This window comes from Cyanistes caeruleus, chromosome 2 (assembly GCF_971803275.1).
Source record: "Cyanistes caeruleus chromosome 2, bCyaCae1.hap1.1, whole genome shotgun sequence".
Classification (NCBI taxonomy): domain Eukaryota; kingdom Metazoa; phylum Chordata; class Aves; order Passeriformes; family Paridae; genus Cyanistes; species Cyanistes caeruleus.
Window position 1 is genome coordinate 98,028,606 of NC_141702.1, and position 16,388 is coordinate 98,044,993.

Below are 16,388 nucleotides of genomic sequence, written 5' to 3' on the forward strand. Positions count from 1 at the left end.
CCAAAGATTAACTCTCAGACTGAACACCTTAATCATCATTCCAAGATCTTGACACAACAACCCACCTGGAACAAAACAATAAGCCTTTTTTCCAGGGGGAAGAAAAAACAACCATCAAAGCTTTCTCACATGTTATTCAAGTCACATTCCTCATGTAACAGTGAATCAAAAAGTTTGATTTTTAAAAAAATCAATTATGAAGTTCAATATACAACCCTGCAGAAGTGAAAATTGAATTTCTCTGAGAAACAGCATCAGAACTGAATGTACTCTGCTGCATTTGAAAACAGTATGGTAAGATTTCAGTACGGCTCTAACTAAGCTCATAGCAACCTCTTACCAGACAAAAAATTGCTGCATGGTACAATAAAACAATTTAAAAAAACACACTAGAGCAAGTTTGATCAAAAATAAGCTCTGGAATGTGCATATTTGAAGAACAATAGCTTAAAACTCCTTTGAATTGTCAGCCTTTGGCATTTAGAACATTTTGACAGTTCTAAAACTAACAAAATCAATTCTTATCAACTGAAGAAACAGTGTATTTGCAACCATGTTGAAGACTAAGTGTTGTGCTAAAAAAATTCAAAAAGCTATAAAATACTCCTGCAAACACACACCTGGGTCACTACAGGGTTAGGGTGATGATGGCTTCTCATGAAGGACTTTTATACTGCCTGTATTTCTATTCTGCACTAAAACCTTCCTCTGGAATGCAGGTGCTGGCAGCAGTGCTGGCCCATCTGGAGGCTTTCATCAGACACCAGAAGTACCTTAAACTCTCTTTTCAGGGACAGACACCATTCACTGTATTACTTAGCTTCAAGAATGGTCATGCTATCAAATGATTGTCCTACCTTTCCTATGCTTTTCCATCCTTCTATTAATTTAGGAATACAATTACATAATTTTGTTAAATTAAACAAGAGTTTCAGAAGACAGCAAAAGCAACAAGCATTCCAGTAACTTAATTCTGTATTTACCAGCAATAAGCTAAAATTCACTCCAATGAAGGTTCGTACTTGGGTTTTTAAATATGAAGGGAAACTGATAAGATGAAAAAATTAAGAAAATAGAGGCTGCTTGTCCTGGAAAAGCCACTGATAAAGAACTGATCAGTTTAAGTACAAAAATTATCAAACAGTATTAATCATCTAAGGAAGGTTTGTTCTTCTTGTCACTTTACAGAGGAAGAGTTAGCTACAAAACTGTGGGAAGTTCATTACTAGTATAAAAATAAATTGAAAAGAGGACTGGATATTAAGAATACTACTATCATAATTAAGACTAATGAATTTTTGGGGAGGTTACTGAACCTTGCACTTCTCAACATAAACCCACCTCTACCAAAGGGATGCCATAAATCAGATTAGAGACCTTACAGCAGAACAGACGATGTAGCATCGAGCTACAATTAGCCCATTTCTTGAACTATGACTTGAAGGGCACAGCTTCAGTGACATGTGACATTAAAAACCAGCTGGGCTGAGGAGGTAGGGTGTGACACTGTATCAAACAACTGTATATGACTTGGTTTGTGTCAAACTGTGATAACAGTATATTAAGGACAAACCGTCTTTTATTATAGTTGCCTTTGCCATCTTTTCTTCTTTCACCCAGTTTTACACATCACTCCAGTTGAGAAAGTAGAATGGCATCAAATTTACAAGGTATAAAAGCTACAAGGATCATTTAAAATGAATTAAGTATTAATAAAATGACAGCAGCCAAGAACAGCACTGTGTATCATGACTCAACATTAAAATAGCTACCCAGGAAACTCAGCAGGAAGGGGACATAATTTTTGATAAGGAGAACTCTTAATCTATAAACCAATTTAACTAAAATCATGTGGGAGAGGAAGATAAATTCCCATGAATATCAATAAAGCTTGGTGGAAACAAAAAGACAGGGAGAATAATAAATAATGGAGTAGAAAGCTTATTATAGTAAGCTGAATAATTTGGCAACCCAGGACTCCAGGAACATTGTTAAGACAGTATAGAGCACAAGGAGTGCTGTAGATGAAGAATGTGTCCAGCAAACCATGAAGTTCAAGTGTGATGCTTCTGATAAAGAAACCACTTCCCAAGCAAAGGAGAAGAGTTATAATGTACAAAAGGTTTATAGGCAGTCTCTGTGCAAGCCACTGGCAACACCTTTAATCTCTGCACTACACCTGGCTCTAGCACCCACAGCTCAACTATGGTCACCTGGAACAGGAGGGAAGCTTGATTTCTCTTACATGGGTTTTTTATGTGATTTTAAAAAAGGGAAAAGATAGAAGAGATTAAAAGTCAAGATATTCACTACCTTTGTTAGACTTCTAACTTTCTAATATAACCATAGCAATTTATACAATTATATTTCATGCAACTGAAGAAACATTTTCTGACATTGCAAGAGACCAATAAAAGCATTCAGAAAGCAGCAGATTAGAGGAAGAATCTTTTATATAAGATACAGATCAAGAACATCTCTGAAAGGGAAGTTTTACAATGCTAGAAACATTTTTGTATTAAAAAATTGCTAAAAAGAAGAGAGGACATAAAATACCTCAGTGTCACTATGTATCAAATACTACTTTTCCCTAGCATATAGAATTTACTTTCACTTTTTCATCCTTTTCAGTACATTTCCAAGTCCATTACTATGAAAGAGTGACAGCTAAACCCACGCATTTCATTCCTATTTTTACCCAATTATCTTTCCTTGAGTAGGATGGACAATATGGCTCCATTCTATTTCTGAGAGAATTCCTTTATTTTAGTACCCAGTTAGGTCAACTACTATCAAATGTTCATTTCTCTAGTGTCTGAATGATGCCACTCAAAGAGGGAGGGAAAAAAAAAGGCAGCCAGGTTTGATTTCAGCTAAGTTGATAGCAACCAAAGAATAGGAAAATATGAAATTGGTATTTGATAAGCACCTCTGGTCTCCCTCCAGAACCACACAACTTGTAATTAATTTCGGGAACTTCTTAGTCTCCATACCTTTTTAAGACAGCAAGAAATAGAACAGGAATAGGCCAAACTTTTCTCATCAAAAAAACCTAAACTTTTTAACAAGGACTGGGGTATTCAGTTTCTCTCTTTTAAACTTCAAATGTTTTATGACAACAAGAGCTTTCTTCAGCCTTTCTTTTCTGCATGTAGCCTGACAAGAAACACTCTGATGCATTCCACAGCTTGATTTTTCAGCTTATTTTAAATCCTACCTTCACTACTGCAAGTACATAATCTCAATTATTTCCTATGCTGACATGAATAACTTCAAAACTAAAAATCTGAATGCAATTTCTGTACAAGGGTTTTTGCTAACCCTGAGATTGGACCATTTTCTGTCTGAAGTTCAAAAGTACTCTGCATATGTGGCTTCCTTAGTAAGGATCTTTGTTTCAAATTGCTAAATGATTATCAAAATTTGGCTGTGGACACACCAGCACCACCCATCAATAAGAAACTACCACAACTCCCCCATCCATTGTTTCTATAATAAGTAACAGAAATCCACAAGGAAGTTAACCCTGCTGCTGAACATGCCAAGAAGTTAATTTTAAAAACAGAGACTAAAGCACCACATCCCATAACTACAGGCATTATTTATAGCCCATCTATACACTCCCCTATAGCCCAGACATCCCAGAACAATAATGCTGCAGGAATATTTTTATTCTCTCTTAACTCTTCTGATATGATAGCCAAAACAATCCTTCAGATCTAGTGATCAGTCTAGTGACAGTTAACTCCAGCAACAGGGACAGGCAACACAAAGATCTGTACAGAACAGAAGAACTTGAACTCAGTGGAAAATAGTTCAAGAGGAATAAAGTATACAGTAGTGGATGCAAAGAAAGCTTTAAAGCCTGGAATAAAAATATGAACATAGCTAGCATATTCCAGAAATACTTTTACTACAGTTCCATGCTGTCACAGACCAGTGCAAACCATCAATCTTGCCAAAAGGAGATGATCACCTTCTTGATCACTCTGGATGCCTCTTCCAGTATCTGCTTCACCCATTATGTGAGCCAAGCCAAGCACTCATGCAGCCATACCTAAATCCATACCATACCATAGACTAAATCAAATTAAAACTAAGGTGGGTTTTCTTGTCTCAACATCAAAGCAAAGTTAGCAGAACTAAAACTAGTTATGAAAACATAAAATGCATTATAAATGTATTTGATATTTGAAGAAACCAATTCTACACAATATTTTTCGTAACTCAGATCTTTGACATTTAATTTGCTTTATACCCACACAGTTATCTTTACCTTTTCTCACTGCATCTCCACCTGATGGAGTTCCATTTTCTTGTGGTGCTACAAGTGTTTTCAGAATTACTTGTGTTGCCCCAAGTCTTGGCAGGGTGACATGTTTAAGAAATGGCAAATTGTTTTTCTTGGCAAATGCCTGGCTTGTTTCTCTTCTTTTCCTAAGAAAGCCACCCTCTGGAAATAAAACAATCCATTTCCGATTGCGGCTCCTGTAATATTTTTCTAGATGATCTTTGAGTAACACAAGCTGCTGGTCACGGTGTGTTCTCCCCTGTAAGGATAAAACACTATCTAAATAAAATGATTGCTTAAAAGAGATAACATCAGACATAATTATCATGTTTCTAAGGTCTCTCTCTTTTCAGAGATAAAAATAAGCCCCTGAGAGAATAAAAAGCTGTGCTCTCCTCAGAGTACCTACTGGAGGTGTACAGACCAGGCCTCAGCTGGGTTACCACAGCAGAACCAGACCTCACTCAGACCCGCACTGCTCCAATGACCCACTCACTTCTCCTCTTTGATGCATTAAGACAACTTCTTCAGAACAGTAAGATACATCCTTAATTACTGCAGAAATATCTTCAGGAACAATCCTTCCTCTTCCCATCTCTGCATGCACCAAGTTAAATTTTCATAGGAATCTCTTAATACTAATTAGCATTTCTGAGTGCTCCAAAGTGACTTTGTCAAATCACTCAAAAGACATAGGAGGGCAAAATTAGAAATCTCCTCAGCAGAGGTGATTTTAATTTTCTGAAATGTCATAAAAAATGCCACAAACATTGCACTGTTTGGTGGCTAGCTGGGTTTTTTTGGTCACAGGAAGAGGGAAGAGTAGTGGGGTTGAATGAAAGACAGTATTTTACTAAAGGTGAGTTTTGTGAAAGTGCTTCTCCTACATTTAATTCTCACCATTGCAATTACTTCTGACTGACCACACGAGGGGAAAGGAAGAGGCTCTGTCTGCTCAAATTAATGCAATCATAAAGCAATATAAAAATCCTCAGTTAAGCCAGACCTTTCTTATCAGACCACAGGACTCCAGGATAGCACAGTAGTTAAGAAAAGAACAGTGAACCATAACCACCCAAATATTACTAAAGCCTTTCTAGAGTTAGGCAAAGGACCATTACTCACTCACATGAAGTATTTTGCCACACCCAAAGGCTAACGGCCTAGAAACGTTTTATTTTCAACTGGCTTGTCTCCAGACTCGCAGTGATATCATTGTATTTGTGATGTTGTCTACATCAGCCACTTTACAAAAATGAGGAAAAGCCTTAGTTTTTGCTAAGTGCTTCAGTGATGGTTTGGTTTTGTGACCGGAATTGCAACCCCACATTCAGAAATCATAGCTAACAAGGTGACAACCCTGCGGACCTCAAAATGTGCATGCTGTAAATTCTACCTATTGGAACAGATTTATATTTTACAAAGCATCCAACCCTGTTCCTTCCATCCATCCTCTCACAATACACAGTTGTGTGCCTCTAGAGACCTTTGTTTTATCTAATTTTGCCTGAGGTTTTCTAACTATGCCTCTAGTGTTCTCTATGTTCTCTAGTGAGAAATCTCACTTCAGCTGTGTACTGCTGTGATTAAGCAATTCTTTATTTCATTCTGAGTAAATTAACTTATTCTCTGCAGTGTGAAAATTCATTAATTCTCTCTGGCTCTCCACACATTTTATGTCCAGAGAAAGGAATAAAAAGAGGAAAAAAACATGTATGATGGATATTGCAGTTCTCATAACTGGCAACAGGTTCATGCTTTTCATTGGCCTCCTGAATTTCTACTTCAAGAGTGCAGTTTGATCAACAGCCACCTAACAACAAAAAACCCTACCCAAACTGTATAAAATAACCTGAGGGTCTCACTCATTAATATTTGAGATGCTGAGTTCAAGAGACATTCTTTCCTAATGTTCAAATAATAATTAACCTTCAAGAATGAATTAATTACTATTTATACAGGTCCATCACCACCTTGATTAATCCACTACTATGTCACCATCAAAAGGGATGGTCCTGCCTTTCCTAATTTGAAACTCTACAGCCAGAACAGTGACTCAACGAGACTCTCTGCATGGCTTCAAGGTCACTAAGGAAAGGTGAGAGGTGTGCTCAGAACCAGAGATAAAAAGGACTGCCCATGTATTTTGCCTGTACACCTCTCTCACAATAGGCTCCCTTCACAACTGGATTCCACAATCATTTGTGTCTATGCAAATAATAAAAATAGCTTGGAAAACAAAGTAGCTTCAGAGCAAAGACCTCCCCAAATACACACTTTACAGCATAGCTATTTCATCATGCAAACCAACAAGGAGGTGAGAAATAAGTCCCATAACACCACAGTATTCAAAATATATAAGGATAAATCAAAGCACTATAATGTGTTTGCATTTACCTGTCTTATAAAGAAGTCTCCATGGATTAGAGACACAATGCCAAAATTTGTATACTTGAAAATATGATCCATCAGCCACATCATCTGACGGACAACCTGAAAAGTAAAAAAAAAAAAAAAAAAATTAAAAATGAGTGAATTATCAAGTGCAAAGAATTATGGATTATGAATATACAGGTCACATTCTTGTCAACTCCCACAACAGCAATACAACTAGCAAATAAATAGAATAAGATCCTTTATGTCCAAAACATAAAGCAGCACAGGTGCTATGCTTCTCCCTTGAGAGCAGAATTAAATAGCTGCCTTTTTGTTATGTAATATACAGTTCTACAATTTTAGCTATGGCAGAGCAGCCACATGTATCCCTGAGAGCTTAAACAGATCCTGCTGCTCATCCCAGTCAAGCAGCACAGCAGGAAGGCAAAAACAGAGTTTGAGCTGATCAATTCACTTGACCATCACTTCTTACAGGACAGTGAGGCAGCTACTTTATTTTTTCAATCCTTAGAGATTTAAAATAGGAGAATTTCTCCCAACAAAGTAAACAACAGAAGGGAATAGCTGCTTTTCTCATGAGGTCTTTTTCCTTGATCTCTCCTACATGTAGTTTTTGAGAGGGCAGGAAGCAGTTCTCCAAAACTGGAAAATCCAGTGTCTCTGACATGTTCCAAATCATAGGCTAGGCTGCCTTTTCCCTGTGCTATGAAGCCACATCACTACTGGTGCAAGTTCAGTGAAACTGAAGTCACCTAAGACAGTACTCTTCTATTTATCACTATCAAAAAAGAATGTGAAGGACTGTGACATTTCTCTGGTGGTCAAATGATCATTCATGCACCTTCTGCTTCGCATCTCTCATGCACTTTGAGGCAAACACAAAAGAGAGCAGTCTAAGAAACAAAAATAACATGCTGGTATCCCTTCCTGTCTGCCAGTGGTATTCCTTACTAGATGCTATACATCCAAAGGACCAAAGGCACACTATGTGTTTGTGAGTGACAAAACAAAAATTAGTTCCTAGATACAATTCCTTACTTGTAACTAATATTGGCGAAATCGTTTATCCTACAGCTCTCTCCAGGCCTGTGTTAAATAAAAGTGAGGATCTTAAAGCCAAATTCTTCTCTGCAGACATTAACATTTTTTCAATTTCAGTAAATTAAAAAGCTTTATGGAAAAAAACAAGAAAAGGTGTGCCCTAAGGATAAGAGTTTAAAAAAGCATCACTCAGAGGTGTTACTGCTCTTCAAGGCACTACAATGAGCTCATGCCCACGCATCACCCAAAGGTGACTGGCTGGTGCAGGGAACGACATCCTTTGATAAAAACACCACCAAAATTCCAGTAATGATGATTTAGCCTGCAGCAGTACTCAAGGCCTGCCAGTGTTCATGTACTACTTTGGCATTTTGACAACTATTTTTCTATTATATCGAGAAGAAGCTAAAGCAACTTAATCTGTTTTACTGGAGGAGATAAGTGAGTTTAACACTCTGCTCTGCTGGAAAGAAAACGTGTCTTTTGAGGAGTCAACACTGGACTCAGATGCTCTATGGCAATTCTGGATGAGGCACTCTTACCTAGCAGTGCTACTGCTTCTCCTCTGCCATACCACTTGATACTTTTTCTTTAGATAATGGTGGATTTATCCTGCAAGTTGATCACTGCTCTTCAAAGTCTGAAGTCCATCTCACCTTGCTTTAGGCTTCTAACAGGGCTTCTAACTAGCATCCCTGAGCTTCCTCAGTCTTTCTGAGGAGTGATGAGATTTTGTCAAAGATAAGTGTGACACACAAACTGTAACTAAGACACACACAAATCTGTTGTGTGTGGGCTACAAAGAGACAAACTTCAGAGCCCAGTGATCATAAATCTGCCTGTAAGCCTAGGCAATGGTACGTACAAAGAGAAAGTGTTTTCATGTATTAATTAATACATACACATACTAACATACCAAATCAAGAAAGCAGTTCAAAGAATAAGACACAGTTATCTTGTCTGCAATCAAAAGGCAAACGAGATTAATGGATATTCATTTTGTTCCGCTACCAAGGGCAGAATAGAGGACTCTGCAAAATTTTGTTGGTAACTCTTTTATGTAGTGACTTCTCTATTTAGTATCCCCAGGAATGAAACAACAATTATGAGGTGAGCCTTTTATCACTTGCATTTCAAGGGGGTTTAAACAAAGACGTTCAGAAATGTTTTGAACAGAAACTCAAAATTTGTGTTTTTGATGGTTTCAAAGAACTTCTGGATGCCACTTCAGGTCCTTTTTTGCTCATGCTTCCTGGTTAAATTCAGAAGCTAGAAAAAGCTTTTACCAACTAAATATAAAAAAACCTAGGTGCCTCCTATTCACAGGCCCACTTTCACTTCAGTCTACACAGGTAACAAAATAACCTGGAGAGACTGACTTTCATCTTTCAAGCACCTCTAACTTAACAATGAAACCTGAGAAAGCATGACTTGCAATCTGCATGCAAACCACTGCAGGCTGCAGTTTTGTCTCCACTGCACCCTTCCTGGCACTGCTTTCTGCTCCAAATCAGAAAAAAACCCCACATTTATCAGTCCTAATCCAGTTAGGAAGCAGTAATAGCAACATTTTAACTTCTTTCTGTTAAACACATAATCTTAAATATTTATGAGACTATAACTTACTAAATTTTTTTAACTCTTACTTTCACAAAGCAATTGGAACAATTTCTCAAACTTTAATAAAAACATAATTAGGTTACTTCTGGTTCACCTGAAACATTACTGTTTGTTTTATATTATGGTATAATGTATTAATCAAACAATGCCACTAGTCCTTCCACTAAAATTTTTATTTTTAGCTAAAGTTCTACTTCTCTAGTAAAAACCAATTTTTTTCTTATTCATGTAAGTGAATCTAAAAGACCAGAAATACCTCATAACATGTATTTTATCTTACTGCTTTGTGAGATTAAATTTACTTAAAGCAGATAGACTACACTCTCACTGGTATCTAAGTATTTATACAATACTAGAAAAAGATGCCATCATGGTTCCTGACACCACTCTTTGGACACTGTCAAGTTGCACGACTGTCTCATGAGTTTGCCTCACTACATAGAAAAATCCAGAACCTTAAATTGAACACTTCTGATTCTTAAGTGAACTTTTTTTTTTTTTTTTAAAGCAGCACTGAACTGTAAGTGCTTGCAATTTACATCTGTTTTTAGTCTGTATTGGCTGGCAAAAGCAAGCAAAAGAAGTTGTGGACAGGCACAAGCTTAACCCTCCTGAACAAAAAAGAATTCTTGAAAACTACAATCTGGCTGCCAGAGGAGTTTCAAGCTTGTGAAGGACTCCATGTTAAGTTTAAACTGGATTTAAGGAAAGCTGACTAATTTAAGCATTTTCACACTGTATAATGATTATTTCTGGACAGGAAGGTTTCTTTTCCTCCAGTACTTTCACAGTCACACAAAGACAATTCTCTACAGAAATATGAAGCATGCTATTTAAAAGCACTTGATCCAGCAAGTTCTAGCAAAGATAAACTATCCTGGTCTTTCTCATTATTTTCAGCCACTTGTACTACTCTTGCTGTATTTTAAGCACATATTGAAGCTCATAGTGTTTAATTTCTTTATTAGCTAAAAACATCAAAGCCATACTAAGCTCTGGATATGTACATTCCAAGAGCAATGACTGCAACTACTTAAGGGAAAGAATCCTGATGTTAGGGATTTTCTGAAAACATGTGAAGTTAATAAATTCCATGATGAAGATTATTTGTGATCTCAGTGCCTTCCTCCATCTTTAGCACCTCCTACATTCACTAAAGCTTACTCTGTCTTGACTGAAATATTTAAGCTATGGGGTCAAATGGGACAAGCATGACTGAGACTTTTATCTATGAACTAGTGGTCAAGATTATATGCCATACATATCCACAGGACTACACCCTCACAATCTTATCTTTACCACAAGATTGTCCTATGTACAATTTTGATGAAGGGAGTTTCTTCTGTCATTCTACTCATTTGGGTACAGCACAGAATACCATATATACCGAATTCCCTCAATTCCAAAATAAATAAAAGCAATCAAAAGTACTTTTAAGACAGCCTGCTCTAGGCTAGAGTAAAAAGAAAGAAAGAAAAGTCTCTGCTCCATCTTGAGTACCATTTTCATACTTTGCGAGACTGTGTTGTATAAAAGGGTTTTTTTTTTCTTTTTTTGTTTAATCAGCTTTGCTCTCATAAGTAAGATCTGGAAAAATTTCTAAAAAATGGTAAATCACTGATAAAGGTAAGTGTACCTGTAACTATATTAATTTGCACTAAGAAAAACAGTGCCAGTTACAAATTGTGCAGATGCAACAAAAAACAGTTCTTGTTTTCTTGTTTCTTCAGGGTATGATAAAGGAATCAACACTAAGACACTTCAAGAAAGAAGACAACACTAAGACAAACACAGCTGATGGATTTTTTTCAGCTTGACAGGTATGCCTCCCATCCTAATCATGCACACATACCCTTCTTCCTGATTTGTACATCAATTTGATCTCCTGTTCAGGTCCTACACTCTGGTTTCCACTCCTTAGATACTAATTTTCTGAACAGTAATGCATGAAACAATCAACATTAGTTACACTTTTCACCAAGAAATGCTTAAGGGATTGTGAAATAGAGCTCAAACAATTTTGACCTTAGCTAGGTATCTTAACTTTGGTATGCCCCCAACTCCTACCAAAATCCCATACACAGCTTGCTCTAACTTTTCACGCTGGAGTAAAGTCATAACCAAGAAGCTAGACCTGTGCTGGTCTGAGCAAATTTGTCTTGAGTTGCACACAGGGGCATGAGGTGAGAGGAGAAAGTCAAGTACATGACTACCTCCTAGGAGATCTGCTTCCCTCTGCGTTAACCTTGACTGGATGCACAGTGACTCAGCTCACATCTGACCTTCTCCAAAGACAACATTCAGGGTCTATACCTGCTCCAAGCTACTGGCTGCCACACCGGACCAAATCCAAACCAAAAGCTCCCCCCTGAGATGATCTGTTGGGTTAACTGCTCAAAGTGAGCCCTTAAGGCAGCAGAGGGATGCAAGCAGTCCTGAGGGAACACAGCACACACAGCAGCCACCCCCTGCCCCAGATGCAGCCTACCGTGCCTTTATCCTGAAGGCACATCATCAGAGTGCAGACGTCACCCGTCGCTTGGTGGTTCACCAGCACCATGGCTTCATCTTCTGACACTGCTTTAACATCATCACCCCATTCCACTACTATTAAAAAAAAAAACCAAAAAAAAAGGTAAGTTTAACAATGAGCACACAGAAATTTTTCTGTCAACAGAAGAAAACAAAACAACCCCACACCCAGACTATAATCATAAAGAAGCCTACATGCTATATGTCAATTTAAATTGGCACATAGCATAAGGCAGGAATATTAACAAGACTGTTTTTCCAAGCAGAGGGTACTCCAGCTTTGAAATTGCATGCACAGAATAAAAACAGAACAAAAATACTCTACCAGAACATGTGCAGAGAGATTGATCTTTTTGTGTCATTATACCATTCTACATTTAGGGTCTGAAAATTACATAAGCTTTTTGACCCAGCTTTCGTATTCATCTATCTCACCTCATCTCATTAGATTAAAAACAAAATTATATTGCCAACAGTGGGTTTTGCTGGCTGGGCTTGTTTGTTTTTTTTTTAAACTTAGCAAGGTTTTTTTTGTTTCTCCACTCACTATTATTATTCTACTCCAGTAAAAGCAAAACAAAAAAAATCTGTATTTGGATCATTAGGTTTAAAATGCTACGTTAAACAAAATCATTCATTCAAATCCAAGTGAGTTAGCTATAGGCAAGGAAGTGGGTTCAGAAAATGATGCTCAGATGACATTAACCTATTAGTTAGTATTTTGTAGACCAGAGACCAGATGCTCCAGTGGCAAGAATGATGTCAGAAGGAAGATACAGATGTTTAGCATCCAACACTTACACGGACTATCAAAACTGTGCCGAGATTAGGAAGAGGGGTTAAAATTGATAGTTCCATCATCATGAAGTAACTAAGTGGAGAAAGAGAAGACTGCCTCTCAAAGAGCACAGGATGGGAAACTAGGAAGTGTGTGCTGCAAACTAAAGAAAGACCAGAATATGTCTAATGCTGCTATTGGGGCAAAAAGACAAGTGGGTAGAGTCTCTTTCTTCCATGAGAGGGATGGACACTGCAGTTCAGGGTAGAGGGAAAGGATGAACAGGCAGAGGAGCTCTCTGAAGTTCCAAAAGAAAAATAAGATGCACTGCCTGTGCACATAGGGTATAATTTTTTCTGTGTTTGTTATGTACCTTAAGTGGTTCCTACTGGCTATTGTTTTCAGTTCTGACAATGAAGGAAAGATTTCACCTGCACTACTGACTCTTTTGTACTGTTACAAGTTCTTCAGACAGTAAAAACTCTCAGCACAGGCCAATTACTTTACTATCTGTCTTTTAATAGATGGTTTAACTGATGCAAAGGTAATAGGCTACACAGTGATCACAAGAAGCAATAATCCATGCATAGCTTCCCTGTCCTTGAAGAAATCAATTAGCACCACACTTTTGAAAATTGCCACTTTATTACTTTCTAACAGCTCCAAAATTAGTACTGAATTGAGACTTGAACACAAAATTTTAAAAATGCTGTATTTGGTCACAAGTAGACAAAATCAGAATAGAGGTTGAAGGTCTCTGCTAGAAGGTGAAGAGGACATTTCATAATGTTTAACCTCCTCTTCTTTCCCTGAAAAAGCTAAGCACAGATCTTTCCTTATTTTTTTCACCACAAACTTGGAAGAGCCCCTTTATTACTCCTCTTCACTATGTGCAAATTCCCTGTGATGTCCTCTCTAATGCCATGAAAGCTGGAAAATGCTTGGCCATGGCAGTCGTAGCTGACTGCACACCTTCCTTATCAAGTATTTCACATATCTCAGTATGGCAGTATCCCACAGAGCAAGAAACCAAGATGAAATGAGAATTGCTTTAAAGGGAAACTAATCAACCACATACCGACTTTGAAATTATTATGTCAGTGTTTCTATTAAGCAGCCAATATATAGTAGTCTTACTGAACTGTGGCTTTCTAAAAGTAATAAAAATTAAGTACTAAATATATCAAGTATCTACAAAATCATGTTTCTCACAAGTAGCTAATTGTTTCCAAACAAAACTATCTTATTTCTAGATCACTCAGAGAAAATAAATGCATTCCTTTATTAGAGATCTTTCCCAGGAACATAGCAATCTAATACTAATAATTTAAACTGTGGAACAGTTTAAAATGAAGCTCTTCAAAAATGATTCAAAGATCTAACTTTACAATGGATTAAAATAAATGTCATAACTGAAAAATATAAGCGATGAGAAGCAGCATATAATTGAAAACAATTCAAGAGAAGAATTTATGAAGCTTAATTTGCTACTAAAAATGTACACTTTTAACATACCAGGTGAAGACTAATGTCCGACTTTGAAACTTTCAGATAGGCCCAGTGAAAGAAACATGGGGAAAAAAAACTCTCATTACCTGTTTTACCTACTGTTGTTAAATACAAGAGGGTATAAAACAAACAAGCAGCTCACAATGCACTAATAGGATTCAGCTGGTAAGCAAGAAAAAGGTGGGCTATGTGATCCCACTCCAAATGCAAGGTGAAGAAAAATGAAGTTTGATTTAATTCTTCAACTGATTTACTCCACTCATTTTACCTATCAACCAGCCAGGATAACAGCTCAACTTCTGCCACTCAGCTGACAGGTAGTGGGTTATTAAATCCCGGTGTATCCTGGCCCTCCTCTAGCTTCTTCTCCCTCTGTCATTCCTCCTCAGGCAATCAGGCTGTCTCTTGTGCTTAATAATGCTTTATGGTCAATTGATTGACCTGATTATCAAGGAGAGGAGAATCACCTTGTGCAAGTCCTTCACAGAGCATCTCTGCATTGAAAAGAGAACAGCAAACCACAAAAGCGTGCAGAAAAACGACTGCCGTTACTACGGTTTTTTAAAGAAGAAAAAAACCAAAACCTCAAGTCTCTAGCATTTTAAGTCCATGGTGTCCCTTTAAATTCAGTGGGGGGAATAAATGCTTATCATCAATTTCCTCCGCACACAAAGGAGAACCTTTTGCTTTAATACTTGCACTATTACAGTTCTCCGCTGCAGTTGGAAACATGGAAATCAAAACCCCAGCATGGCAGCAGAACCAACAACACTGCTTTCCTCTACTCTAAGAAGACAAAAAACAGCTCAAAGACAAATATTTGTCACTTGGGGACCCAAGATCCAGCAAACTTTGCTCCACAGCTGTCTCCACAGAGCACATTTTTTAAAGACAGTAGTTCTGTGTCTACAGCCTGACAACAGTTAGACTTCTGCAAATGCAGTTGAACATAGCAAAATAACATAAAGGAAGGAAAGAGCAGGAAATAATTTTAATGTGGCAATACAGATGTGACTGTAGTAGCTGTAAGAGAGACTTCATGTGACTTCAGTTTGTGAGCAAAAGGATGAAGACAATTTTCCTTGCAATTACATGAGCCCCAAAACAGAAATATTTATCCTTCTCTCATAAAAAGAAGTCCAAGATATAGAACATCAAGAAAGTATTTTGTCTAATGAGCTGCAGATTTAGATTTTTATGATCCAATCCTTATATAACTTAAAGAAGGGAACAAAAGTAATAGAATTTTTCCCATATTTTTACTGAACTATTACTAGCTATTGAGACACTTGGCTACTTTGTAATCATGTCCTTAATGTAATTGTCTGCATGCAAGTGCTGCTATGAATAAATATTCAAGCACTTCAATTACAGTATGTCACTATGCTGAGCAAAGGACTACTAACCTAACAAAAAATTCAGTAGATTTATTTTATAGTTTTGAATATACCTGGAAGAATGGCAGTCTACTGATCTGTGCAACTGCCCAGACATTAATATGAAAAACTTCATTTTGCATACTGTATTTAACACTTAAAAAATGCTCCGAAATTTTCAGCATCTCTTCCTTGTAATAGTCAGTAGTTACAGTGTGTGCTCTGAGAATTGGCATAGATGTCCTCGGCCTCATAACAACTTACATCTAAATTATTATTTCAAAAGGTACTGAGTTTAAAAGACTGACATTTTATGGCAAGATCAGGGAAATGACCTTAAGCATTCTAATCACAACTACTGAAACACAAATCACCTAAAAATTACAGTAGACGCAAACATGTAATTGATTTGGATATCCACTTTATTTGCTATTGGACTTGAGTCCACACAATATTCACAACTTTCTCTAGAAACTGGGAGAGGTTTAGAAGTCACTGTAGAATTTTCCACAGAATCACAGAATGGGTAAGGTTGGAAGGCACCACAGTGGCTCATGCAGTGCAACCTCTCTGCTCAAGCAGAGTCACCCAGAGCACACAGCACAGGATTGTGCCCAGACAGTTCTTGAGCATCTCCAGTGAGGGAGACCCCACAACCTCTCTGGACAGCCTGTTCCAGTGCTTGGTCACTGTACAGTATAGAAGCTCTTCCTCATGTTCAGGTGGAACTTCCTGTGCATCAGTCTCCGCACATTGTTCTTGTCCTACTGCCTGGCACCACTGAGAAGAGCCTGGTCCATCCTCTAACACCTCCCTTCAGATACCTAGGTAGATTGATGAGGTC

General features: G+C 37.5%; 1 protein-coding gene across 4 annotated transcripts in view; it reads right to left on the reverse strand.

Moving 5' to 3' along the window:
* LPGAT1 (lysophosphatidylglycerol acyltransferase 1) overlaps nt 1-16,388 on the reverse strand; it is a 59,940-nt gene that overhangs the window by 20,012 nt on the left and 23,540 nt on the right. For all 4 annotated transcript variants that reach the window (XM_086878609.1, XM_086878611.1, XM_086878610.1 and 1 more), the window contains exons 4-6: nt 11,838-11,956; nt 6,689-6,784; nt 4,277-4,550 (exon numbers count right to left, since the gene is read on the reverse strand). In XM_086878609.1, the coding sequence (XP_086734735.1) occupies nt 4,277-4,550; nt 6,689-6,784; nt 11,838-11,956 (489 nt within the window). The remainder of the gene's footprint in view (nt 1-4,276; nt 4,551-6,688; nt 6,785-11,837; nt 11,957-16,388) is intronic.